This window comes from Pocillopora damicornis, chromosome 7 (genome assembly GCF_964200805.1).
Source record: "Pocillopora damicornis chromosome 7, jaPocDami1.2, whole genome shotgun sequence".
In the NCBI taxonomy this organism is placed as follows: Eukaryota; Metazoa; Cnidaria; class Anthozoa; order Scleractinia; family Pocilloporidae; genus Pocillopora; species Pocillopora damicornis.
In genome coordinates, this window is record NC_142676.1 from 327,756 (window position 1) to 353,093 (window position 25,338).

The 25,338-nt window shown below is 38.1% G+C and overlaps 6 protein-coding genes across 9 annotated transcripts; 3 read left to right on the plus strand and 3 right to left on the minus strand.

Annotated features, from left to right (window-relative positions):
- Positions 1-212: 212 nt before the first annotated feature.
- Positions 213-5,185, minus strand: LOC113672348 (kelch-like protein diablo). Of its 2 annotated transcripts, none has more exons than XM_027188628.2 (5): positions 4,148-5,185; positions 3,295-3,572; positions 2,739-2,936; positions 1,992-2,213; positions 213-1,542 (listed from the first exon to the last, which is right to left on the minus strand). In XM_027188628.2, exons 1-5 carry the CDS (start codon positions 4,978-4,980, stop codon positions 1,286-1,288), a joined length of 1,788 nt encoding a protein of 595 aa, XP_027044429.2. In that variant the 5' UTR covers positions 4,981-5,185; the 3' UTR covers positions 213-1,285. The 2 variants fall into 2 exon arrangements, with proteins under 2 accessions (XP_027044429.2, XP_089067797.1); XM_089211671.1 differs by having other exon boundaries at positions 213-1,730.
- A 1,283-nt stretch (positions 5,186-6,468) lies between these two features.
- LOC113672374 (uncharacterized) lies at positions 6,469-9,321 on the minus strand. Of its 2 annotated transcripts, none has more exons than XM_089211675.1 (5): positions 9,214-9,321; positions 9,106-9,139; positions 8,931-8,982; positions 8,065-8,138; positions 6,469-6,710 (listed from the first exon to the last, which is right to left on the minus strand). In XM_089211675.1, exons 1-5 carry the CDS (start codon positions 9,271-9,273, stop codon positions 6,583-6,585), a joined length of 348 nt encoding a protein of 115 aa, XP_089067801.1. In that variant the 5' UTR covers positions 9,274-9,321; the 3' UTR covers positions 6,469-6,582. The 2 variants fall into 2 exon arrangements, with proteins under 2 accessions (XP_089067801.1, XP_089067800.1); XM_089211674.1 differs by having other exon boundaries at positions 6,469-6,976.
- LOC113672373 (uncharacterized) lies at positions 9,315-11,858 on the plus strand. Its single transcript, XM_027188652.2, has 5 exons — positions 9,315-9,411; positions 9,484-9,520; positions 9,902-9,962; positions 10,193-10,260; positions 11,057-11,858. Exons 1-5 carry the CDS (start codon positions 9,334-9,336, stop codon positions 11,191-11,193), a joined length of 381 nt encoding a protein of 126 aa, XP_027044453.2. The 5' UTR covers positions 9,315-9,333; the 3' UTR covers positions 11,194-11,858.
- A 226-nt stretch (positions 11,859-12,084) lies between these two features.
- LOC113672358 (zinc finger CCHC domain-containing protein 8) lies at positions 12,085-17,042 on the plus strand. Its single transcript, XM_027188639.2, has 3 exons — positions 12,085-13,513; positions 14,733-14,921; positions 15,613-17,042. The coding sequence occupies exons 1-3, from the start codon at positions 12,463-12,465 to the stop codon at positions 16,278-16,280; spliced, it is 1,908 nt and encodes a 635-aa protein (XP_027044440.2). The 5' UTR covers positions 12,085-12,462; the 3' UTR covers positions 16,281-17,042.
- A 514-nt stretch (positions 17,043-17,556) lies between these two features.
- LOC149041921 (uncharacterized) lies at positions 17,557-20,635 on the plus strand. Of its 2 annotated transcripts, none has more exons than XM_089211673.1 (2): positions 17,557-17,708; positions 18,344-20,635. In XM_089211673.1, the coding sequence occupies exon 2, from the start codon at positions 18,419-18,421 to the stop codon at positions 19,592-19,594; it is 1,176 nt and encodes a 391-aa protein (XP_089067799.1). In that variant the 5' UTR covers positions 17,557-17,708; positions 18,344-18,418; the 3' UTR covers positions 19,595-20,635. The 2 variants fall into 2 exon arrangements, with proteins under 2 accessions (XP_089067799.1, XP_089067798.1); XM_089211672.1 differs by lacking the exon at positions 17,557-17,708 and adding an exon at positions 18,102-18,219.
- A 1,883-nt stretch (positions 20,636-22,518) lies between these two features.
- LOC113672356 (E3 ubiquitin-protein ligase NRDP1) lies at positions 22,519-25,012 on the minus strand. Its single transcript, XM_027188637.2, has one exon. It carries the CDS (start codon positions 23,742-23,744, stop codon positions 22,836-22,838), a length of 909 nt encoding a protein of 302 aa, XP_027044438.2. The 5' UTR covers positions 23,745-25,012; the 3' UTR covers positions 22,519-22,835.
- Positions 25,013-25,338: the final 326 nt, after the last annotated feature.

Below are 25,338 nucleotides of genomic sequence, written 5' to 3' on the forward strand. Positions count from 1 at the left end.
CTCATAGTTAGGTATGTATATATGATATTCTCTAGAAATGAAATTTATTCAATGCGTCCGGCTGGACAACAAATTTTCTTATTCAGTCAAGTAAAAAAGTGGAACCAGAAACCCCATCAGATCACCGGGCGTGAATCATATGGTAAACCGGTAACTAAGCTTGGTAAGGGGTAACAGAGCAGTCCCTTTAGGTACCAAAGAACTTTACTATATTGTATAATATTCATTTAATTGATTCAATTTGAGTGAAGTAGCGTCAACAAACCAGGGTAAGTGAGCTGCTTCTATCGATAAAACAAACACAGGCCATCGTGTATGGCATCCCTTGCAGTTGGCCGTTTAGTGTCATACATATTTTTTTAAAATCATTTTTTACAGCTTACTATTCATCTTTCAATGAAATCTAACTTTATCACATTTCAAATCTCCTCAGTTGCAAAATTTTTTTGATTATTTCCTGTTCAATATAGAGCTAATACGTCTAACTATTTCTGTTTTGTGATGAAGTTTTGTCCGAATATTCCAAGTTTTAGATTTCTCGGATAATAATCCTCAGTGACTATGTGTTGTTTGAAACGTCCAATGTTCAATATATGATTTGCATTTCAAAGTCTTAGAGCTGATGAAAACTGCAATATAGCAATGTTGAACTCACCTCACAAATAGACGGATATCAGAACCACAGGCGTCACTTATATTGCATAGATAGTAATTTAAAAGTGGGCGTTACCCCGTACCGGAAAAGCAGTTTTCAATGAATACTAAACTTCCGGTGAGCATCAGTGTCTCATTTGAATATTGAGAATTTTAAGTTTTGTCTCAAATTCATCGCCGAAAGTTCAGTTAAGAATGCGAATATCCTAATTGATTAATCAGGGAAGAAACCCACCTCCAGGAGGGTTTTATTGGAACCAATATGTGGACGTGCCGTAAATTTTGGTGGTGTTGCATTTGAAAAGTTTCATTTTTCTTGCGGAAGGTTTAGACTGTCTATCTAGTGGTTTTGTGTGGGATTTTAGTGTGTAGCGGCCGAGCCATGAATCTTAGCGGCAAAGTTGCGTGAAGTTTGGGATGCAAAATATCAAGTAAAGATACACCAGGAGTGTGGATACTGACCCACATGCGACTTTGCCGCTCATTACTTTTGAGCGCGCACAAAACCGCGTAGATTAATGAAGCTTATATTTGCGGATGGAGGAAAAACCTTAAAATCCTAGGAATTAACATTTCAAGAAATGCCCATGCTGCGTGGTGAAAAAAATCTTTACGTAGCTCTACGCCTGTTCTAGATCAACTTTTCCTGGGCAGGTTCTTTCGGCTTTAGAGGAGGAACCTCTGCCATCATGTCCCTACTGACGACAGTCTTTGTGCAGCGAAACCCGTACCGTGGGTAAGGTAACTCTGTTATGATGTTCCACTGGTCTACCCGCCAATCATAACACTCCACTGATGTCACTGCCACGTGACCATAAGAACCACCGAACACGTAGATCTTCCCGCCAAATTCTGCTGCGCCTGCGCGGTCACGCTTGGTGTTCATGTCTAATTTAAGAAATGGAGAGTCTTATTTAAAATATCCTTAATTTTTCAATGACGTAAAATGGTGCAAACTTGAAAAGCTTTCTCCCGGTTTATTTCCTGGCAATGTCCGCCTTTTTAAATTCCAATCTCTTCTATGTTTGAAAAGTTTGTCTGCCAAGTCTGATTTAGCATCCAGATTGGTCAGATTGCTGTTACAAGATACGAAATAAGAAAAACAGTCAGCGAGAAAGCCAAGTTTCAAGGGTTTTGCTTAAATTAGCAAACACAATGGTTAGGTTTCTCTTAATACTTATCAAACGAGTCAACAGTGATATCAATCTAGTTCCCAGAGCTCACGCATGCGAGTGACGAGAACGTCGATATGTTACAAATAAGCTGAATTTATGTTTTAACCTACGGAAAGTTGGTAACTTCTAGTACTGAAATATTTGAAACGAAATTCCACTTACCTTTCCCGTAGGTCCATTTATTTCTGCTTGGCTCGTAAATCTCACAGGAACACAAAATGTTGCGAAAATCTGACCCGCCTCCCATGACGTAGATCCGACCTGAGAGTACCACTGTGCATGCTCCGCTTCGTGGCGTGTTTAGATTAGCCACATGGGTCCATTTAGCTTGATGCGGGTCATATCTCTCTACTGTTCTCAAGACTGTGTTATTTTTGGATATTCCTTTAAGAGAATGTTATAATAAGAGCTTCACAGCTGAATGTTCATTGTGGAATCAAATGAAGAGAGTGTTCTACTAAGTCTCTCGTCGGTTTCTTTGTTCGTTATACTTGTTCTTTAATCAATCAATATAGCAAGACATTTTCTTTTTTTAACCTTTTAAACATGCTTATTTTTGCTCAAAAATCTCTAATAATTTTTTTCGTGGGGTTAAAGTCTACCATATGGTTTTAGCGTTATGTGCCTTATTAAAATGGAATCTAGACCTTTGGACCTTTACTGATCGAATTGCAGTCGGCATGTTAAAGATAATCCCTTTGCAACTTTTTTTAAAATATGATTCAAGGGTCTATTGTCACCTCGATTTGCCTAAATCTTAACATTTAATGCTAAAACAAAATGTTGGGAAGTCAAAAATTATTCTGAAGCTATCAAAGAATTAAGAGGTATACAATCGACAAGAAAGGAAACTCGAATTAGTCAGTTTGGGGAGAAGTATTTTATCGATCATTTAGAGCCGAACTTTACCTCCAATAACATAGATATATCCATCCAATGAAACAGCGCAGTGTGTATAACGGGTCTGACGGGGTGAGGACAGTGAGGACCAAGAATCAGTCACGTGATCATAGCACTCCATTGTTTGCTCCTGATTACTGTTTCCCAGGACCCCTCCTATGACGTAGATTTTCCCATCGAGCTCGACGGTCTCGTGGTTAAAGCGACCTGGAAAACAAACAAAACAAAAACGGATATTTCTAATTCGTTGTTAGGACAATTAACTTAGAGGTCATCAGCGGTGAAAAATATCCCTGTTCTGAATCGATCTTTTGGCTAGATTGGTGTGTTAGGGTTATGCTGTCTGCTTTCACACTTTGTTGCTTTCATCCTCATGTGTAAGTTTTCCTACCCTTGATCCTTCTTCTCTCTGTACGTTCTTCTTCCTCACCTGGGTATAACAGCTCTTGAGTTAGCATAGGACTAACTACAGAACCCAATTCAATTTCATAGAGCATCTAGCATCTCAAAAAAGCCAGCACTTTTCTTCTCGGACCTTTCTTATAAATCGGTTTACCACTTTTACCTGACGTAAGTGTGGCGACTTTCTCCCAAGTGTTGAACTTTGGGTCCAGCCTTTCTACAGTCGAAAGAACATTCATATTCTCTCCAGAAGTGGAACCACCCACGACAAACAACCAGCGATGTAACCTGGCCATGCCAAAGTTCAACCGACTGTCAATCACTGGAGACAGGCAGTGCCATTTATTGGTCAGCGGATTGAAACAATGACAGCAAGCTTGGACGCCATTTTCGATAACTCCACCCACTAGAATGATAACATCTGTCAACTGAGACCTCCACCTGGTATTCTCAAAAAGACAAAGGATTTCAAGGACATTTTGAACTGACCATCATGAAATACATAAAGAAATGTTTATTAGGGAACTTTTAGACGTAAGCTAAGTCTTTCGAACCTGGGACCCATTCTTAACGGATCTCATCGCGGTTGCTTGCCTAAGATCAGAACACAACAGCCAGGTTCGCTCGAAGACCTCTCGGTCTGATTTCTGGCGCGCTAACCAGTAGGTCACCACCCCTACGCAAACTTAATTTACGGCGAATGTGAATTTTTATGACCAACATGAGTTAGCTCTGACTAGAGCACTTTTCAGTTAAGCGTCTTAACAACAACCAATCAGAGGGGGGAAAGATATCTTTGAGAGCCAACGAGAATTTACTGTAAAACCAACCAAACTATTTAAAGCGCGGGAAAACGAGGGTGACACAGTCGTGATCGGTTTCACTTTCGCTTCTGATTTGTCAAGAGGGTGGCACGAATTTTCTGGACCAATCACAGAAAGAAGCTAGGCAAAACCAATGCAATTCTAGATAAATTTCGACAATCATTCGAAAATTGCTCTAACTGCACATTTTACCTCCGTTTAGTTCTCTCATTCTGAAGCAATTTCTTCTCCTTGTGGCCAGCCATTTTGTAAGACAAGGCCTCGGCTACTATTTCTTTACAAACCGAAGATGATGTAACCAACGGATCCTTATCGATCGTGCCGAGCAGAAAGGTTCGCGCAATGAAAGGCAGTCGCACGTGACTCAATAAGTCGGAAAATGAGTCACGCCTTGAAATAACATCAAAGTTTGTCCACGCACAAATTGAATTGAAAATTTGTTCCTCATTTTTCACGTTTAAGTCATCGTCTGCGATAATTTCTTCCAGTTGCTCTTTTGGCATTTTGAAGAATTCCTCTGAGTTTTGAATCTCCAAGAAATTTTCTGGCATAAATCGCTTTCCTTCCCGCAGAAGTTTCTCGCATGAGTAAACGCGAGCCATAGCCGTCATTTTGATGCAGTTCTCGACGGAAATATGACGAATGAGAAACTGCTCACATTCAAGTTTTAGTGATTCTAATCCGAGCTGAAAAGAAGCGCAAAGTATCTCTTCAATGTTTACTTCAGTAAGAACAACATGAGCAGAGTAGATGTAATCTACAACAACCTGAAGAACAGAGTCTGTTATGCCTTGTAGAATTGTTTCTCTGTGGTACCTTGATAGCGAAGTACCCGTGTAGAGCTTGTAAAAATATTCACTGCTTGCGGCAAGAACAGCTCTGTGCGCATAGAACTTTGTGTTTCCATTCTCTGTCATTAGCACGACATCACATAACACCTCAGTTTTTCGCATCTGGTTCATTTTGGCGATAAAATTGATCAAATACCCATGATCGTTGATAAAGCCTGCTCCAGAGGTATCCATTTTTGTAGTGTTTTTGTATGTAAAGCCGCGTTAATAAAGTCTACATCGGCTTTGTACCAGTTCCCTTTGCAGGTGGTTTTTATATTTAATTCATTTTATAAATAAAGCTCGTATCATCCTGAGCTTTGAATATTTTAGGTTGGATACCTACATGTTACTGTTTCTTAGTTAAAGGTAATTACAGTATTCAGTAAATGATTATAAAAGAAGATACTTGAGAGCTGGAAGTCGTACATGGATGAGATCTGTGTGAATAAAGAGAGAGAATAGGTTGCTTTGAGATGCCATTGAACAATTCAGTCTTTTTGCGGTAAGTGCACCTTAAAAGGGTCAAGAAAAAAAACTTCCGAAGCCAATAAACCAGATCCACATGAGTTTTTATTGAATTTGATCCGAGAAAAGCGAAATAACCTGTTTATAGGAGTTATACCTGAAAAATCAGTCATAAAAGCCAAGGAATTATTTCAAAATAAGTTGAATGATTACAACTTCACACAGCGGGAGAAAACTGGCGACAAAATTTTTTCAGTTAATCTTCTGCTTTCTAACAACTGTGGTGTTTCACGCAATAATTATTAAAAAAGTTAAACAAGAGTGAAAATTCGAGCAGTGAGTCGGCGTTATGGTCGAAATCTTTCCCTCTACCATAAAGAGGCTTTGTTATTATTTTCAATACAAAGCTCAATAAATCAGTAAGCCGTTGATATAATTAAGCAAAAGTGGGTACTCTCACAAAAGACTCATTCGTGAACTGTTGCGAAGAATGCAGATCCCTTCGCCCTCTTGCCATGTCGCCCCGAAGCTGAATGACTTCGCCCCCTCTTACATCGTCTATCATAATTACCCATCATGATGTTGAAAACATTCCAATACTTATATATTCAAAACAATCAAAGTAGTTTCTGTGTTCATTGAGTTTTTCACGCTCAGGGCTCGTAAAGAAGCCGTTTGTATTATTTTTTCACTCTTCCTTTCAAGTAGGCATAGGATCGAAGCATATATGTTTTCCTGGATCTAACGCTCTCATTGATTAACCTGGAAAAAATGCGATGCGAGTTTGTTTTAGTCATTATAAAACCCGCGCTGTGCGTTTAAATGCATTGTGATAATTACGTAATGAGTTTTGGGATAACGTAGCCTAATACGTGTGGAAGCTAGAAACCAGACTACGTGCAGTTCCTCCCGCAAAGTACGTCGCAAGGGTCCAGAGCGAACTCTGGGAGTGCGCCTGACTCTCGAAGTTCCGTGCGGCACGCTAACTTTAATTTTCTTTTTTCTGATTACTATTTTGACTCGCACTACGGACTTCGTTAAAAAAGTATGGACTACTCATAGTCTAGCTAGAGACATGTGTGATGGTGAGCGTGCAGGATTCCGGACCAAATGCACTTGGGGTTCAAGCATAGACTGAGATGATCCTTTCAGCAACACACTAAACTCTAAGTTTACGCTGGTTAAGTGATTGGATAAAGTACATAGACACGAGAATTACAAGTTAAAGCAAACCATTTATTAATAAAAAGAAAGACATCTAACAGAGAAATAAAACCATTACATAACCTCATACAGTCACTTTCCCAATTTTTTCTCATCACAAACTGTTCAAAGACCAGGTATTGCATCTTCACAACAAGAAAATGTTTCATCATCGTCTCCACAAACTGCCTCCAAACTATCATCATCTGATTCTGAGTTTTCTATCATCACCGGGGGATTTGATATCACCAAACCTATAAAAACCAAAAATAAAGTTGCTTACTGTCTTTCAACCATAGATAAAATCAGAGCCTGCTACTAATTGTGGAGCGATGATAAAACTTTTTCAATATGTTAAGCTAAGAAAATATGACGCATTGCCCATAAAAGCACTTCATTCGCGAAACTTTCAATATTTCATCCTCATCAGTAACAAGTTCTGATGTGGTGATATCATCATCACCATTTCCCTCCTCATCTTCACACATCATATCCACAACAGATGTAAACAATATTTGATCTAAGTAAAAGGCAGAGGTAGAGAAAGAAAGAAAAAAGTAATAATTAATAATAGAATAGCCTTTCAATTTTTTTGACCCCATTGCTGTGACTGTTTCCTAGTAATTCAAATCTTCTAATTTTTAGGCCTCTGACTCACTAGGTCAAAGGTGACATTGATATAGATGAGGGGGGAGGGGAGGAGTGAAAGGTAAAAGTGGCTGTGAGCAGTGATCAATAAGTAAATTCTCCGTCCAATATCAATATGATGTTGGGCAGACATGGCAATAGGAATTAATTAAATCAACTCCTGGGATACTCTTTCACTCAATACCTAATTTGAACTTAAAAATGACAAGATGAAAGGAGGGATGAACAAAAAACTAATGATGAGATCCTTAGGGAGAAAGGATTAACAAAGAGTCTCTTAAGTGAATTTGTGAAAGGAGAGATGAACAAAAAACTAATTATGAGATCCTTGGGCAGAAAGGATTAACAAAGAGTCTCTCAAGTGAATTTGTGAAAGGAGAGATGAACAAAAAACTAATGATGAGATCCTTGGGGAGAAAGGATTAACAAAGAGTCTCTCAAGTGAATTTGTGATCTCACCACAATTTTTATACCACCTCTTTCATAATTCTCAAGATTGCCCCTGAATATAAATTTTGATAAAGTAGTCATAACTTTCAATTTTAAGCTTGCCTTAGATCAAGTTACTCAGTACACAATTTTGATTAAGTTGTCATATATTTTCAATTTTAAGCTAGCCTTAAATAAAGTCAGTCACTAAGTCCAGATTAAAACCCATGTATTGTGCAACTCTGTGTGAATCTTCTTTTTTGCTGGCTTTAATTTTTTGTGAAACTTAGAAAACTGTGAACACAAGAAATAGTTACTAAAGGTTATGCCGTTTTGTGGAAAAAGCCAGTCAGGTGTCAGAAAACTAAACCATAAACAGCAGCTGTAAGGAATTTGTGGTTTGGGGTTTACTCATGTGCCTGACACTTAACTGTGATCGGTCAGAGCACAATTGGCCAAATATAATGAATTTTCAGTGTTCATGGTTTTCTGAATCTTAAAGTAATTTAAGACATGCAAAAATATACTCACTAACTGCTGCTGATAATCTTGTGTGTCTCCTGGCAAGTTTTCCAACTACATTATCCCTTGCTATCGTCTTGAGTCTGTCAACGAAAGAAATCATATGCAAAAAAATTTTAGGTCTTTTGAAGTATAAATGACTCTAAAATTCACCCAGACTACTTCATATTTTCTGCTTTTATTAAATCTTAAAGAATTTTTTTATTTTAACCATTCACATTAAAAATGAACAAGCAAGTGTCTTGTAGCTATGTTCAAAAGGAGTTAAGGAATCTGTGCTGGTAAAAATGGCTAAATACAGTGGTGGATAACTACTTTCATGAACTTTCCCACACAAACCCCCCCAAGTGTATGTACAAGCTTAAATATATCATCAGAGGGCAAACCACAGTGCAAAATTAATTTCTCTGATTGCATTGTCTCTTCAAGCAGTCAGGAAAATGTTACACTTATCTTGACTAACAATAAAATTTAAATTTCCACCAAAAGAGAAATAAATTTCTCTGTTTAGGGCAAATTTTCTAGAAGATGAAGGGGTTACATGATGCATGGGTTCTTCATAGCTCAAGTAAGGAAATACAAAGCTGTCAAAGGAAGGGGATTGCATTCAATCACTTTCAGTATCCAGTATGTGGAAAGAGCCTAAGTTACTAAGCATTAGTTGCCAAGCATTTTTTTGTCTACAGCAGAGGTCCTACTTCCCATGTTTTACAACTGACTCAAACTGGTTTCCCACCCATTGAGAGGTTGATCACCAAAATCAACCAAAACGGTTTTTCTCGAGAACGCAGATCAATCCAACAATCTTATTAAACGGTTAATCGCAAAAGAACAGTACCTAGATACACGTGACAACATCACCAATAAATACTTACAATCCACAGTCTCGAAGAATGGACTTTCCCACTGCAGAGGACAAACTTCTTGCTAAAAATAAGAGAAACGGTTCGAATTATATATTTAAGCTCATCATTTTGATCTGTTACATAATTAGTCGTTGATAACATCAACTGACAACCATGGAAGCAAAAATATCGTAGCACTAGTCACCTTGTGTCGCGCTGTTCGCATTCAAAGCTGTTTTCTGTGAAAAAATAAGAATCAGATCAGCCAGTGTATTATTTGATTGCTTTAAATCAGACTATCTGAATTTCTTACCGATATTTGCACCGAGACACGAGCAATTGATCTAATACAACGTGCAGATAACGCCGCCATTTTGCTACCTTCCCATCAACCTACACACGCTTAATGATGCAACCGAAAAAGCGATGTACCATGATCAGCGGTAAATTCAAAATGGCGGCTGCAGCACGTTGTTTGCGTTCCCTGACTCGTTCAACATCTGCAACAAAGGTGATCGATGTTAAAAGACCAGTCTGATCCATTAACTATAAATGCTAACCTTTATTTGCACATCTCTTACAGCATTTGTCCTCCTACGTTGTGAAAAATGTTTCACAAAGTGAGTATAAAACTTATGTGATCACCACCGCAACACATGTTCTCTTAGGCATACCGGTAATCGTATTCATTATCCCCTCGATAATGATTTTCTTTAAACTTTTACTTACAGAAAGAATGTATTTCCCATGAATCTGCTCAGAGTGTTCCAGTGTTTAATCTTTCAAGCTAATCTCTGTCGGTGTACTTTATAATAATCTTTAAACTAATGGCTGGTCATATCATACATGATATTGTTTACGTTTTACGTTTGTATACTTTTTTAATGCTCAAAGGTTGCAATGAATTTTCTAATGTTTGAACTTTGGGTAGTGTATACTGTAATCTAGTAGAAAAAGTTGTCGGTATTTTTTCGTTTCATTTATTTATTTATTTATATCAGAATCAAGTTCCAGTGTGTCATCACCACTCCTGAAGTCATTCCTCAGCACTGACAGTGGATTGTAAGTACAGTTGGGATTAAAATGTAATTCAAGAAGACCTGAACAATTGAGATGATGATAAAATCTTTAAATCGACATAATTTGTTGGCTTGAAATATCTTTAACCTCAGAGATTTTGAAGGATTACATAACTTACGGAACCCTAACCCAAAGCAATTTTTGGTCCCAGTGATCTGATATCACTGCTTGAAGTGCATTAATTGCATTAATTTGAATTGATTTCTCTAAAGGATAAGAGGTTCAGGAATGTCATTCAGGATTAGTTTTAACAAAAGATTTGCACCAGTGTCCTTTGTCTGTAAGTACAGCATAATTCCTTGTTTTGTGTACTGTTCTGTGATGTCTTCAAAGCCAGCTTTTAGCTGTCACATCCAAAAGGAACTTTGGAATGCTAGCCACAGTTGTATTCCTTGGGTTAATACATAAGTAAGTGATAAAAGCTTTCTATAAAGAGGTAGGCACCCATGGACACTTAAACATGTGAATAAACTTGAAATTTTCACTGATAATTTCATCACAACATTGCTTGAATGTGAATTAATATGTCTTAAGAAGAGGTATTTTGCCAAAATTGAATTTAAGTTTTGTTCTTCTCACCATGTAATGCCTTCTGGGAGAATTATGTCAACACCAGGTTCATGCTGTGAGCTGCCAGCTGACTATGTCAGTAATGAACCCTTAAGTGCACTTCATCCCTTTTACAGTTATATCTGTAATTCAGCAATCTGCATTTCCACACTATGTTATTTCTTGAATAACTTGGAACCTAAAAAGTAAGTAATAAAATGAAGAAACTTTAATAGGTAAACTTATTTAATAAGTAATTGTGGTGCTGCATCAGTGGGAGAGTACAATAGGGTAATTTAGTATTATCAACTAAGTTGATAACTAAGACTGACCACTGTAAGGGATTTCAAAGCTGTTTAGGGCATTAGCCCTTAATCAGAGTGAATCTCAGGAATTATTTGCTCTGACAAAGGGCTAACACTCAAAATGTGAGCTTTGAAAACCCTTACGGCGGTAATTTTACATAATCAACTTAGTTGATAATACTAAATTACCCTTTAATAAGTAGTTGTTTTGTCTATCAACAGGTGCTGTTCCTAAGGCTTGTCCCCTCTCAATCGATGGAGGGAGTGATGGAGTTGATGCTTTGGATGGTAACCTTGGTGATGATGATGGTGATACTTGGTCTCAGGGTGAAGATGATCCTTATTTAGGGGTCACATGACGTATGGGGGGGATACTGAATGATGCCTTTGGAAACTGCTCCCTGCTCATTACTTTTTATCAGTAACTGCAAGAACTTTTTACATCAAATATTAAATATTCTGTGAACTGAGAAACAATATTGTTTGTTTGCTTATATTTTTTTCCTGTGAACTGAGTTAACATTTAGCAGTAAATATTTCTTTACATTTCTTTCTTTTTGGATTTAAATTATTGTCATGATTTTTTCCTGTGAATTGATGTTACATTTAAGAAAAAATTTTTCTTCACATTTCTTTTCGAATTTGAATTAATGTTTGAATTACTAAAAATCAGAAAACTTGAACCAATTTGTTTGATTTATTGAATCAAATCTGTTGTGGTGATCATTTTTCCAATCCAATTTTTAAGACTTTGTTTGTAGAAGAATAAATGAACTTCTCAGAAAAACTCTGTTCTTTAAAATGTGATCTGCAATTTCTTACTCACATTGCCATTTTTCCTATCTTTTGTTTCACTGATAACTAACAAGTTCTACAGTCATTTTAATGATATGCTGAGGTATGGGATAAGATTAAGAATAGCTTTTGATGTCAGTTAGGACTGCATGGGATACATGTATGCATCTGTGTAAGTGCACTTACTATTGCTTTGACTGAAATAAACAAATATTTCTTTTATAAACTACTTTCTGTCCCTGTTGATAGCATGAAACTTTCCCACTCAGTGTTCATGCAGTATGTCATTAGTTAGTGTTGGTGAAGCAGGGGCTAATCTCTGAGAACATGAAAAAATATGCATGGAAAGAGAAAAAAAATCAAGAGACACCATTCCTCTTGTGAGGGTGACTCCTAGCTCATGTGTGCATGTGTTGAGAGTCATGTTTTATTCAATCAGTATTGCCTTCCATGGGTCACTAGCTGGGAGAACTGATTCAAAGTCCAAAATGATTTTCAAAATCTTTGTTTATCATCCTCCACTTTCTCACTAGTAGGAATCATCAATTGATGAAAAGAAATACAAGGGTGATTATTCTGGGGAACAAAGAGCAGTGAGAGAGCCACAAGGGTCTGTTGTGCCCTCTACATGTACTCTGGCGATTAATTCATTTCTAAACCTCTGAAAATGAGGAGCCCATATGGCACAATTGAATTTCAGTCTTTCAAATGCTTTCATGGATGGATAACATTGCGGCAAGATGGCTGTTACCGTTGTCGCAAAATTTAATGAATATATCATCATTGCTATCTGTTTACTCGGTCAGCAGACTGGTAACTAGTGTTTCTCCAAAATGGCGGCGGAAGTTACGGAAGATGCGTGCTTCGACGAAGAGCTTCTTTTTACAGAATTTGAGGCAGAAAAGGAAACAACGAGACCATCGGAAGAGAGGCATGATTGCCCTGGTAAAATTCCTCGGAACTACTTACAGCAAGAAAACATACGATTGAAGAATGCTTTGAAATCTCTGATCGGTGTGTGGAAGTTGAAATGTAGTACTACAGGCGGACAACAAGATCGTCATTCTCCTTTATTTCAGGGGATTTTTTTCGATAACAAGACTTCGATCAGATCCAGAGAAAAGGTTGAAGAATTCATTCAAACTTTACAACGACGAACCGACGACATTAATGAGAGGGAATCGTTTGGAAGCCAAAATTTTCCACCGTCTATCAGTGACACAAATTGTGAAGTGGGCAAGTTAGCCAGGGACAATGGTTGTAGCCAACCTTTTTCCATCATTAGTTCTTTGCAGTACTACGATGAATATTGCATAGACTGCTGTGGGCTGCCTTTGGTCGATTTAAATCCTCAAATTAGTGATGGCTGGACCATTCCTCAATACGAACAAGTTTATTTTCGAGTTTTGGCTCCAGATGAAACACCAAAAGTGAGGCTAAAAAGTCGGAGTTGTTGTTTCAATTGTGGAAATCCTGGACACTCTCTCCAAGATTGCACTGAGACACATGACATGCAAAGAATCAATGCCAACAGGCGAGAATTTCTCAATAAGTTTGCTTCACCAGTGAACTCTAAAACTAGATACCACTTTGATGATTCAGCAATGAAACGCTTTGGAAGATTCAAACCAGGGGTGATTTCTGACGAACTCAGGGAAGCACTTGGAATTAATGAGCAAGATTTACCACCATACATCTATCGAATGAGACAATTGGGTTATCCACCAGGGTATTTACCCAAGGCCACAAAACCAAGTTTGCTTATTTATGATGGCGATGGCAGTATAAATGATTATATTGAGGAGCAAGATGAACAAAAGAATGAGGAACACTTTAGAAGTTCTTTTATTGAATACCCCGGTTTTAATACACCCCTACCAGAAGGTGAGTTGTTGTACCTGAATAAATTTACGTCATACAGAAAATGTGAAAAAAGTGCTCCTCGGGTTCATCAAAGCCTTGTGGGTAGTGTCAGTTTCATTATTCCTGGCTTTTGTCAGTTGCCTATAAAAGAATTGTGAAGTAAGGCTGTAGCCACAGACACAAATATATAAATTTCCCATGATTACTTGCCAAAAAAAAAAGGAAAAAAAGAAGCAGGACAAAAAAAAAAATAATTGAAAAATTTTGTGGCTTGAGTTCTCCATTCAGGGTTATTCAGGTATCCATGGTTCTGTTCATTGTTAGGCACTATTAATTTCCCAAACAGAAAAACAAAGAGGAATTTTGTAACCATACATTTCTACCAAAATTTTTGCTTGTATTGAATTGTTATAATAAGTTTCAATGCCATGGACATGAATTTTGGTTAACATTTTCCTTGATATTTACCTATAAAGTCAACTTACATTTTAGGGAAATGATACATGTTCAAAAAGCTGTCTGCAATTTTTATGAAAAAATGGTCTTTCCTGCCTAAATGGATATGTGACTTTATTTGGAAAATACAATCGTGTTCCTTTTCCAATTCCATTATTTTCAAGTACTGTATTTCTTGGCAAATGCACAAGGTTACATTACAACAACAACAACAACAACAACAGCATTTATTTAAACACGATAAAAAATTCAGCAAAAGCTGATGTGGTCGTGTTACACCTTGTTCTGCAAATTTTATGAAACCAAAGGTCTTTCCTGCCTAAATGGATATGTGACTTTATTTGGAAAATGCAATCAACAAGTTACTCTTCCAATTCCATTATTTTCAAGTAGTGCATTTCTTAGCAGATACACAATGTTACATTTAATACAATTAGATCTCACCTTTTACAAGCCTAACATCAACCCTGTGTCTACCTGGGAAGGGAAAAAAACCAATCATGAAATGATGGATCATTGATTATTGCTCACATTTGAATTCAAAGCTTTAATCCTTTTATTCCCAAGATCTGATTTATAGGCCCCCCCCTCCCCCTCAGTTGCTACACGTTTCTTTGTAAAATAGTCACAAGAATTGGGTATTAGATCAAGATAAACTTCTGCCAAATAAGTTTCAAATTTCCTCTTTACCTGTTCGCTGGATCATATCTCTCCATTCAATATTATCAGGAGAAATTATAAGTTAATCACTTGTGGGAGTCAAAGGATTGATTGTAATTTTCAGGTGTTAGAGACAAGAGTGCTGAGCTAAGAGCTCCTCCAATGCTCCCTCATCAGCAGATTGATAATTTAGTGGCAAAGTATGTGCACATGAGAGGAATGTCATCAAACTCTGCTGCTTCAGGCAGTGACAGGAAACGAAAGAGAGAGAAACTGGATCAGGAAGAGCAGGACATGGATGTTGATGAAGATGGTTAGATTATACTAAGTGACTTTTAATATGTTCATAGTATAATAATTAGAAGGAAAGAATGTTAGTTTCCTGTACAAGTGTGTTGTGTATGTTATGAAATTCTCCTTTTGAGCATGCCACATAGTCACCTTATGCTACTAAATCAAGATAAGTCTTCCGCAGTGTTTGCCAATTAGCTCATGAGTAGGATTGTTTACAGTTAGTGACAAAAATTCTCAAAATTGTGTAAGGTATTTGGTGAACTTATAAAATAATTTGTATGAATGAGAAGGAACTTCCCTGAGGATAAGCATCACTAAACCAATTTCATGGCTGGAATGTAAGTCTGGTAATTTGAAGGAAAATAGAAGATAAACTCTTGAATAAATTTTAGGTATGTGTTAAACAAAAATTGAAGAATTTTTATCTTCTTTCAGTTTTCTACTGGTGTAATTTTTGACACCATCAAAGAGTTTACAGCAACTTCAATGGTTTTGTTACTATGTTTACAAAGTGATAAGGAAGATCTGATTTTTCAGTCATTCAGTTCTGACATATGAAAACAAAAATTATTGCATGTCTTGGACTGAGTTAATGTAATACTTAATATTTATCAATATTAAATTGACTTCATCAAATTATTTTGTAAATTATTTTTGTAAGGTCATTTAAAAGTTTATTTTGTTCAAAAACTGTTTGCTGTTTGTGTTAGGTGGTGCTAATCCTTCAATAGAGCTGGGCTCAACAGTCCCACCACATAATCCTGCTGCCGCCAAGAGAACAAAGTATGACACGCAAGGAGATGTTGGTGTGGATAACAGTGGTGGCTATTCTCCCTCCCACCCTGGTGTTCAGTATGGATCACAAGAACAAGAACTTCTCCAGCATTACAGGAAATACTCTGAAAGCAAACCCACTCATTTTGCCTCGAAGGAACTACACGGAGAAGCAAGCAGTGATTCTATCAATAGTGAACCTAAGAAGATAAGAAAGAAGGTCAGGAGGAGTGTGGAAGAAGGAGAAGTTGTCTCTGATGAGGAGGGGGAGGAGGAGCTTGTTGATGAGGATGAGGTTGAGGACAAAGGGAATGAGGAGGAAGTTGTTGATGATTATCCTAAGGTGATACCTGGCTGGTGGCTGGGAGAACCTTTAGATTCTGTGTCAGAAACACAGCCTAAGCTGTCTCCTCCCCCTAGACCGTCTGTACTGCTGCCTTTGGATGCTCTTTCAAGATTCTACACCAACAGCACTGTGTTGCAGAAAATGAGTTTTGAGGACAGAGTCATGTGGCTAGATCCAATCTATGGCAATCTTCAACCAGTATCAGGGCGATATGAAAGGCTCAGGAAACTTCTTGGAAAGAAAAACACTGCAAAATAAATCTGTTAATGGACTTCCTGTCAGAGAAGAAAGAGGCATTTTTCCCTCACTAACGTTTTATGGTCAGTTATTGTTACCAGGTGATTAAAAATGGACTTTCCTCTTATTTGAGGAATTTTATTTGAGAAATTTTTAGTTGAAACTAGTTATTTGGGTTTGTTATCTCCAGTGGAGTTGATAGGTCAAAATTAGTAGCATTTTAGTCATTTTTTATCACCACTCAGATCTGAGAGCATGAACTATTTTAGTAGGCAGTTGAAATTTGTTATGTCGCGTATCTCTTTCCCATGTTATGCCAAGCGCCTTGAAACACAAAATCCTACCTTGAAGTTTTCGAATTTTACAAAATGCAAATTGAATCATAGAAACTGAAAGAGGAAGTTGTACCACTTAAGTGTTTGGGCTCTTTAATTAATAGCCAACAGTCTCGTATATTTATCTCCAATTTTAAGGTTGTAAACTAGTAGTTGGCACAAGCCCTTTAAACCAATAAAGACCACTAAGAGATGATTGAGCCCATGTATTCGTTTGGAGCCACATTTCAAATTATATAAATCGCAATTGTAAACAATTCGAACTCCTTTTGATATCAATGGAGGTCAACAAGATTTGAACAAGTTTTAGTTTGTCCTCTATATGTATTTTAGTTTCTTAAAGATGGTGGAAGGACGGCTTAAGATTTATTTTCTTTACATACAGTAGACGTGAGCAATCCTGTAAAAAATCTACAGCGCTCCAATTAAAGAGATTTAAACCTCTCCATTTTCTGTCGTCGTCATATTTTAGGTAGAGTGCCTGAAGACAAAATGCTGTTGACGTTTGCCAAGGCTACGCCAATTTCTGTTCTATTTGTACCGTAACCCTCAAAAAAGCTGACGTAAATCAGTAGACCATCCGAGAGCAGAGATTCGTCTTAAAGTTTCATCGTACTGGAAGTCACCACTATTTTCCGTTGTATTCTGGTGATCTTGAGCAGTATTATCGTTCCTTTGCTGCTGATACTCACCCGGTCGAAGCACGTGTCGCATGAGTATCGCGTAGACTTTTAAAACCAAATCTGCTTTTATTCCGCCCGTCGCTTCCGAATTAGAACGCAAAATTTCCCTTAAATCCTTCACTTTTAACTTCTGGATATATTCTAGCGTTGTAATCTGCATATCCTTATAAACTAGCACCATTTTAGAAGCGATTGAACCACGAAAGACTTCTCCAATCAGCTGTATTAACTGTTTTTGTAATACGCGGGTCACCGGCAGCCTCGCTATCGTGTTTGCGCGGCTACTAATTCAATATGGCCCTGGGAACTGTAAAAAGGGCTATTGAATATTGCTACAATCGGCTTGTCATACTGGAGCAGGTAAACCGTTGAGTAACTATGAAAACCGCTCTGATCTCAAATTCAATCGAAGAAAAACAACAGCCACACATGTAAGATTTACCTAAAGAATACATCTCATTACATATTTGCTGGTTAACTAAACTTATTGAATGACTGCCCGGAGGGGGGTTTGCGTGATTAATTTAGCACAAAAATAGCGATGACTGTCGATGGGGTGCGTCGTGACAAACACAAGCACGAGCCGTAGTTACCACTTAGCGAGGATATAATGGCGAGTAGATATAGAATTTCTCCCCGAGTGTTTAACTCGATAGCTCACGAGTGAGCGCAGCGAACGAGCGAGATGTCGAGTTGAGCACGAGAATAGAAATTCCATATCTGCAAGCAACCATGTATTATTTTTTTAAACAAATAAATACAATAGACATGACAAGAAAAGCCGACTTTATTGTTAAATGAAAATAAAGGAATTGACGATTCCCGAATAAAACGCGCAGTGGGTAATGATGCGTGAATCATGCTTACTCAAGCAATTTTGGGAGTATTTGACAAAATTCTCAATCATCGACTTCGTCCTTACTGACAGAAGAAATCTTTCAGGTAAAAGGCCAAATCGGCCTGTGGCAATTCTTTCGGCCTTGTCGATTTTCGTTCTCAGCCGCGAGAAATGCCATTATTAAAGCTACTGAATACGTAACCTTCGGTTTTCTTCTTTCCCCTCTAGGAGAGTTTGAACGTCACTGTCTGTGATACGAATTTTTCAGTGTTTTAGCCGCCATAATCCAAGAAAATCGTCAGGATGGTGAGCGTATCAGCTATGTTCCTGGTTATTTTTGCGGCTTTCTGTTTCCTTCAAGGAGAGGCAACTAGAGAATGGTACGCGCAGGATTTTCCGGATCCTACGAGAGATGTAAAAGCTTGTGGTCGCAGAGGAAAGGTTTCCTGGATCTGTGATCCAGAGAATATTCTCAGCTACGAGGCTGCCGATATGATTGAAGAGTTGTTGTATTCAATTGTTAAAAATACTGCTTCAGGGTGCAGTAACGATAAGGAACCTGGATTTCAAATTGGCGTTGTAGTTTTAAACCGAATGAGTGCCATTCCTGGTGAACCTGTTGAAGAAACAGCGAAGACGTTTGCCAAACATTTACATTACAGCTGGGGTGTCGGCCACGCGGGATGTGATGACGGAGTAATGTTGCTGATTTCCATTTTAGATCGTCAACTGTATGTCTCCACAGGAAAAAGAGCCATGGAGTTGTTATCCCATGACCAGATTGATATTATCATTGAGGAAATGAAGCCATACATGCAAAAGAAAGATTACGATCAAGGTGTGGAACTCGCCATTGTCCGAATGGGTGAAGTTTTCAGCGGTAAAGTCCTCGAGCGTTCAACAAACTATGGTCATGTCGTCTTCTGTGTGCTGTTGATCATTATTGTTGGTGTTGGGCTGTACATTGGGCCTATGCAAGAACAAGAACGTAAAAGATGTGAAAGAAAACTGAAGAGAATTCAAGACGAAAGAGACAGAGCTAGACAGTCTCAAAAAACTTATGAAAGCAAATCATGTCCCATTTGCTTGGAGAAATTTCAGCCGGAAACGAAAACAAGGCTGTTGGTTTGTGGTCACAAATACTGTGAACCTTGCTTGACCAAGTGGCTAGAAGTCCATGCAACCTGTCCAATCTGCCGCCAATCAGCTGACATACGTGAAGATGAAGGTGGTGCCAGTCATACCGATAACTTCCTCCCTGATCTTCAGTTCCGACTGATGATGTTACAGCAGCAGCACCCATCATTTGTTACACCCACCATGGTGGACAGATGGGGCAGCAGCAGTTACACAGGGAGTTTTACTTCTGATCCCATTTTTGTCAGGTCACCTATGGTTGGGGGAGGTAGCTTTGGCAGTGGTGCAGGGTTTGGTGGGGGTGGAAGTAGTGGAGGTGGTGGTCACGGAGGCAGCTGGTAACATGCACAAAGCTGTATCAGGTCAAACCTAATGGATATTTGATGAAGACTTTCACAAGCAAAGAACATACAGAGGGTACCTCAGTTTTAAATCCTGGAGTTCTAGTAGAGGGTCTCCATGCCTTTTTGTTTTTTTCTCTTTCTATTGACTAAAGGTAAATTTTGTGTACACATTGTCATAAGGCTTACAATGATGATGATGACATTGATATCAGTTTCCAGGCTAGTGCAGCTCAGAATAAGTTGGCATGGACAGTTTTTCATTGCTGTACAATGTATATGTAAAACATGACTCAAATATGAGCTGAAAAAAATGTTATGTCTTCCGTGAGCGTCAGGTTACTGGTTCAAATATGGGTCAGGATTGGTTAAGTAAACTTAATGTGTCATGGCACTTCTAGGCTAAACTGAAAGGGATGTTATGCTTGATTTTATATGATATCTTGCATTCCCACAAGAGCCACAGTTAAAACTTAAGTGTTATTTGTAGTCTGCAGTAGCACTTTTATTTGCCATAAATAGTGGTCCGCAATCATCACATAGTATTCTATTGAGTGAGGAAAATAGAGGCCTAGTGTCATCAGATCAAAAAATCCTCAGTTTTGAATTTGAAGTCTGTTCATTCCATGATGTGCTGAATATTTCAAATTATGAAAATCAAAAGTTGATAACTTCTTATGATTAGAACTATTTGATTTATCCATGGAACAGTTGTTCAGATTTTGAAATGTAAAGATAAACTAGTAGTTGGCACAAGCCCTTTAAACCAATAAAGACCACTAAGAGATGATTGAGCCGATGTATTCGTTTGGAGCCACATTTCAAATTATATAAATCGCAATTGTAAACAATTCGAACTCCTTTTGATATCAATGGAGGTCAACAAGATTGGAACAAGTTTTAGTTTGTCCTAGATATGTATTTTAGTTTCTTAAAGATAGTGGAAGGACGGCTTAAGATTTATTTTCTTTACATGCAGTAGACGTGAGCAATCCTGTAAAAAAACTACAGCGCTCCAATTAAAGAGATTTAAACCTCTCCATTTGCTGTCGTCGTCATATTTTAAGTAGAGTGTCTGAAGACAAAATGCTGTCGATGTTTGCCAAGGCTACGCCAATTTCTGTTCTATTTGTACCGTAACCCTCAAAAATGAAACCCACTTTGTACAAACTCGCCCGGTGAGCTATTCTTGTTATACGCCAAGGGTCGAGATGCTCGCTCCAGACCCCTTTCCTAAGGTGCAATCGTGGGATAGAGTGCTGGTAAACCCTGTAAGACCACGACCCCAGATTGTTCTGGTTCTGGCCGAGATAATAGGATTTTTATTATTGATCAAAGAGTGAACATACAGATATAGAGAAGATACAGAGTACTCACCACGGCGACACCTTGAAAAACTCAATCAAATCTGAACCTGATTTTGTCTCAAAAATTTAGGAGGTTATTCAAAGCGGCTGAACAAGCTAGTAGTACACGGGATGGTTATGACACATATATCTTGTGTATGGCTTGATTTGCCGGCATTTTGTCTGTTCGTAGCAGAGAAGTTAGGGCATCTGAAGGTTTGTGTCTTCTTGGATGATATTGAAAAAGATACTGTGAGCTATTATCTTCTTGGAAGACAATAGCTCACCTGAACCATTTGTGTCGGTGGTACAGTCATAGTCATTTGGATAGGAGACTGAATGAATCAAGGAAAGCTAAGGACAGAACAATTATCTTCATAGAACCAAATCTTTAAACTAACATGAAAGACAATTGGAGGCAACTAGTTAGAAGAATTAGTAATCACATCATGGGAGTTAAAGGTTGGGTTTGGCGTGAAGTGACCCTCAGAGGCAAGAATTCAAGTGTTTCTTCTTGTGCTTGTTTACAAAATACTATCAGTTATAATTAAGTGTTAAGACTCGATTTGAGTAACTTATTTCCGTTTTGTCTTTTTTTAATACTAGAATTGTGGTGAAGCGGTTCTATAAAGGAGCGGCCTCTCTTTCGGAGTCTTTCTCGAAAACCCGACACTGAAGATTAGTTTCCTGTTAATACGCAAACAAATCATTCTAGAAGAAATCATGGGATTTTTTAATTATCATGTTATGAGGGTCACGAAGGAAACAAACGAATTAGCCCGAAAGAAGGTCAAGGATGAAAACACAATATCATATGCTAACATATAGAATTGAGGAAATCAGGGAAACCAGAAGCTGATACGTTTGTTCTAAGGAAAGAACAAACGAGTATTAAAGTTGAGATTATGAATTTGCAAATAATCTCTTCCTTACCGCTGAAAGATATGTTTATCTGATTAATTATCGGATAAAACAGTATTCTTATCGATGAAAGGTCTTTCCTTGTTCAAGAACTTGCAGTTTTAGCTGTACTTATACGGTTTGAATTTTGATATTGGTCAGTAGCACACGTTTGCAGGCCACGAGGAAAAGTGACTGCGAGAACAGTAGTTTTCCCAGCTTATGTGAAACATTACACTCTTATCACTCTTTCTTTCTTTTTCCTTCATTGTATAGAAAATCCTATCAGCTTAATAGCTGTAGACCTGATTGCTATTCAGATGAAGTTTTTTTCTTCGCGTTCGATAAAAGGAATTGAATTTAATGGACGTGTGAGGGAAATGGATCTCATTCAATTTGATCGAAAACTTTAATTTCATTTCCCTTTTTCATTAATTTAGCGGTGGATTTTTCAGAGATCTGCGATCGTTTCTAAAGAGACTAGGCTGCCTTAGGTTATGGAGTTGTTTGTTTTCTTAGAAAGATTCAACACAAATAAATTTTGCATGGGAATATCATTGGCGGAACCTGCTAAAACTCCATTAAGAACGATATCTAAAATTCCCTTTTATTCAAAATTTATCGGGCGTTCATTCTTTTCTTGTTTTGACATTGTAGGAACACAATACTCACATACATGTTTTGGAAACAATTTCGCATCATTTCGCTTTATTAACAATCCATAACCGCCGCAATATCACTTGTTTGAACAATTTGTAAAGATCTCTGAGTTCAACCTGCTGTCACAGATTAATTAGTCTCTTTGACAAAGATTTTAAGTAATTTAAGAATCTTACAACAAATATTAACCTTAAGTTTTACGACAGCACTTCTTTGATCTGGAATATTACATGAAATGCGGCGAACATTTTCAATATCAATGTTTAAGTCATGCTGGAAAAATGCAAATTTATCGCCTGACGTTGAAAACAAAAGCGATCTTTCGCGATCAAGTCATTAGTTTGAAATCAAAAACCGAGCTCGCGCAAGATTTTGCAGCCACGAATCGAAGTTTGATCGTTGGTTCTCCGTGAACCAATTACTTGCATAACTCGCAGCAAGTAACATGTGTACATCTTGTGAATAACCAGCGTACCCGTGGTAGTAATCATAACAGCGTTTGATCGCGTTAAAAATGCGATTCCTGTCAACGTAATACGGTTTGTTCAAAAGATATCGAGACACCAAACTAGCAAGTTGGGCGATGCTTGAGGGAGAATACCCATAGTTATATTCCGGGTCCCAGTCTTGATCAAATTCTTGCTCCTCTGACATTCTCACCTCCAACTGAAATTGTAATTCTCTGAGTTCCCGTTTGACCCGGCGCACATCCCCCTCTGATTCTCTCAAAGCTGTTTTAGTCTTGTTTAAATCCACTTCCAGCAGTGCAATCTGTTTTGTAAGGTTATCGATGGTGAGTTCTTCTTTCTGTGGCTTCTTGTGTTTTGCAACCAAATTTTTTATAATCTCACACTCTTCGTGATGGTCTGGTAACTCGAACCGTTTCACGCTTTTCCCACACGCGCCGCACTCAATCAACGCAAACTCGCACTCTTGTAAATGGGCTGGTAGTTTTTCCAGTTTTAAAACCAATTTACAACCGTGTTCATCATTATCACAGTGTACCGCCAGGCCCTCTACGACTCCTCTCAACGCCAACACGGGAATGACATCGTAAGGTGGAACGTCGGAGCGGCAGGAAGGACAAGTCGTTGTGTTGGGTCTGCTTAGCCATATATGCAAGCATTCATCACAGAACGAGTGTCCACAAGGTGTTATAACCGCTTCCTGTAAAACACCGGCGCAAATACTACAAAGCAGATTTTGATCCACGTGGTTCACAAATTTGTTTAAGCCGTAACCCATGGTCAAGTTACTTAAACTTGTGTTTACCTTAACTGCCGAGGGATTTCAAAATTTCGACGGCTTCAGTTTTCTAGATGTTGACGTCAAGAATAAGCGGCGCTGCCGTTGTGTTATTGCGTGTTCATCAGCTGAGAAAATATTGTTTTGTTAAAGTTGTACACGTCATTTGTCATCAACAACAAAAGATCTTGGATTTGCATAACGAAACACGAGCGCGCGAGTGATTTGATCATATTTCTTTTGCGCGCAAGCAAGCATAAATTTTCAACAATAACAGAAGATTTCAAAGCTTGTCGTTGTTCCATTCAATAGATTTTACGATCCATTTTTTCAATCGAATTTCTCAGTAGTTACGAATTTTAATCCTTCCTTTATGAAATCTGCTATTTTTTTCAGGTGATTAACATCTCGAGTTTTTTGTTTCGAATGTTTCCTTAATAATAGACCTGTTGCTTTTGTTTCGTAAACCCCCTACAGAAAAGTGTTACGATATTGATACCTAATGACAAATATCAAATCAAAGAAGGCAGGATATTTTAAATTAGGATTACTCAGAATATATTGTTGACTGGGTGCTTTATTAGTTAACGTGAACATCGGATCTAAAGATCTGATCATGAGCGAGTCTTTCAATTTCCAATTTGCATCGGTGCCACATTATGCAAATTTTAGAATCAACCTGTTGAATCATTGTTTTCTAAAAAGGCAACCGTATTTTGGTTATATTTCCTCATCAAGGCCTCCCTTATCTCTCGAAAATTTTGCTAGGTTTTAACCAAAAATACGTATGGAAAACGGGATGAAACAGGTAAAATGGGTATTGCAAGCAGTTTTGGAGTACTTACGTCTTTCGGTTATTACTCAAAACTAACTGAACGGCTTTCACTTTACTCCTGAGTGACTTCAAATAATGACACAACCTCGTTCCCACGATCTCTCCTCTTCTCACCCAACATGGTGGAGACGAGCTGCCAGAACATTTTCGTTACACTTGCTATATATATGGTCTTTCCCTTTCTAGAGAGGCACTTCAGTCTTCCTGGCCGCGCGGTATTCATCTCTTTGACTCGTGCACTTTAACACAATCAGTTTCCTACCTAAAGAAATCAATTTTAATGCAACCGAAGGTGGCAGCAGTTATTTCAAACTATTCTGTAAATCGCTGGCAGCAGTTACGGTAAACATTCATATATATGATGTGGAAAATAAATATATTCAAAGTTTAAATGGCTCTCTTTTTTGATATCCCCCGGCCATATGCTATGGCAGGGTTCGATTGAAAATAAGCACTGTTCACGGTATATGTTGGTGCGCTAAAGGATTGTGAGGGATCTGCCTTACCCAGACCCCTTAGAGACCTCTCACGGCTAAGATTTCAGCGCTCGTGTAACAGCAGTCAGGAGGGCCCCCTCCCGGGCTATAGTTGATCGTTCAGTCTGACCTCTGGGTTAGTGTGGTCCTGACGTTTTAACGGCCTGAACATAAGTCATCATCAGGGTCGAGTTACTCTAATGACTTGACTCTAATGATTACTTCTGCTCAGCATACGTAAGTTTGTCTCTGTGCGACCAAAATTAGTCTTTTACAAAACTAT

What these genes read in the sequence shown, in the direction of transcription:
- LOC113672348 (XM_027188628.2), bottom strand. Translation starts at nt 4,980, where the DNA reads ATGGATACCTCTGGAGCAGGCTTTATCAACGATCATGGGTATTTGATC. An exon ending in AGTCGCCACACTTACGTCAG is followed by an intron (nt 2,937 to 3,294) that starts GTAAAAGTGGTA and finishes TTTGTTTTCCAG; the next exon opens with GTCGCTTTAACCACGAGACC. An exon ending in TAAATGGACCTACGGGAAAG is followed by an intron (nt 1,543 to 1,991) that starts GTAAGTGGAATT and finishes TTCTTAAATTAG; the next exon opens with ACATGAACACCAAGCGTGAC.
- LOC113672374 (XM_089211674.1), bottom strand. Translation starts at nt 9,273, where the DNA reads ATGGCGGCGTTATCTGCACGTTGTATTAGATCAATTGCTCGTGTCTCG. An exon ending in GTGTCTCGGTGCAAATATCG is followed by an intron (nt 9,140 to 9,213) that starts GTAAGAAATTCA and finishes ATTTTTTCACAG; the next exon opens with AAAACAGCTTTGAATGCGAA. An exon ending in ATTCTTCGAGACTGTGGATT is followed by an intron (nt 8,139 to 8,930) that starts GTAAGTATTTAT and finishes TTTCGTTGACAG; the next exon opens with ACTCAAGACGATAGCAAGGG.
- LOC113672373 (XM_027188652.2), top strand. Translation starts at nt 9,334, where the DNA reads ATGATCAGCGGTAAATTCAAAATGGCGGCTGCAGCACGTTGTTTGCGT. An exon ending in GTTCAACATCTGCAACAAAG is followed by an intron (nt 9,412 to 9,483) that starts GTGATCGATGTT and finishes CATCTCTTACAG; the next exon opens with CATTTGTCCTCCTACGTTGT. An exon ending in TGTGAAAAATGTTTCACAAA is followed by an intron (nt 9,521 to 9,901) that starts GTGAGTATAAAA and finishes TATTTATATCAG; the next exon opens with AATCAAGTTCCAGTGTGTCA.
- LOC113672358 (XM_027188639.2), top strand. Translation starts at nt 12,463, where the DNA reads ATGGCGGCGGAAGTTACGGAAGATGCGTGCTTCGACGAAGAGCTTCTT. An exon ending in TAATACACCCCTACCAGAAG is followed by an intron (nt 13,514 to 14,732) that starts GTGAGTTGTTGT and finishes TGTAATTTTCAG; the next exon opens with GTGTTAGAGACAAGAGTGCT. An exon ending in CATGGATGTTGATGAAGATG is followed by an intron (nt 14,922 to 15,612) that starts GTTAGATTATAC and finishes TGTTTGTGTTAG; the next exon opens with GTGGTGCTAATCCTTCAATA.
- LOC149041921 (XM_089211673.1), top strand. Translation starts at nt 18,419, where the DNA reads ATGGTGAGCGTATCAGCTATGTTCCTGGTTATTTTTGCGGCTTTCTGT.
- LOC113672356 (XM_027188637.2), bottom strand. Translation starts at nt 23,744, where the DNA reads ATGGGTTACGGCTTAAACAAATTTGTGAACCACGTGGATCAAAATCTG.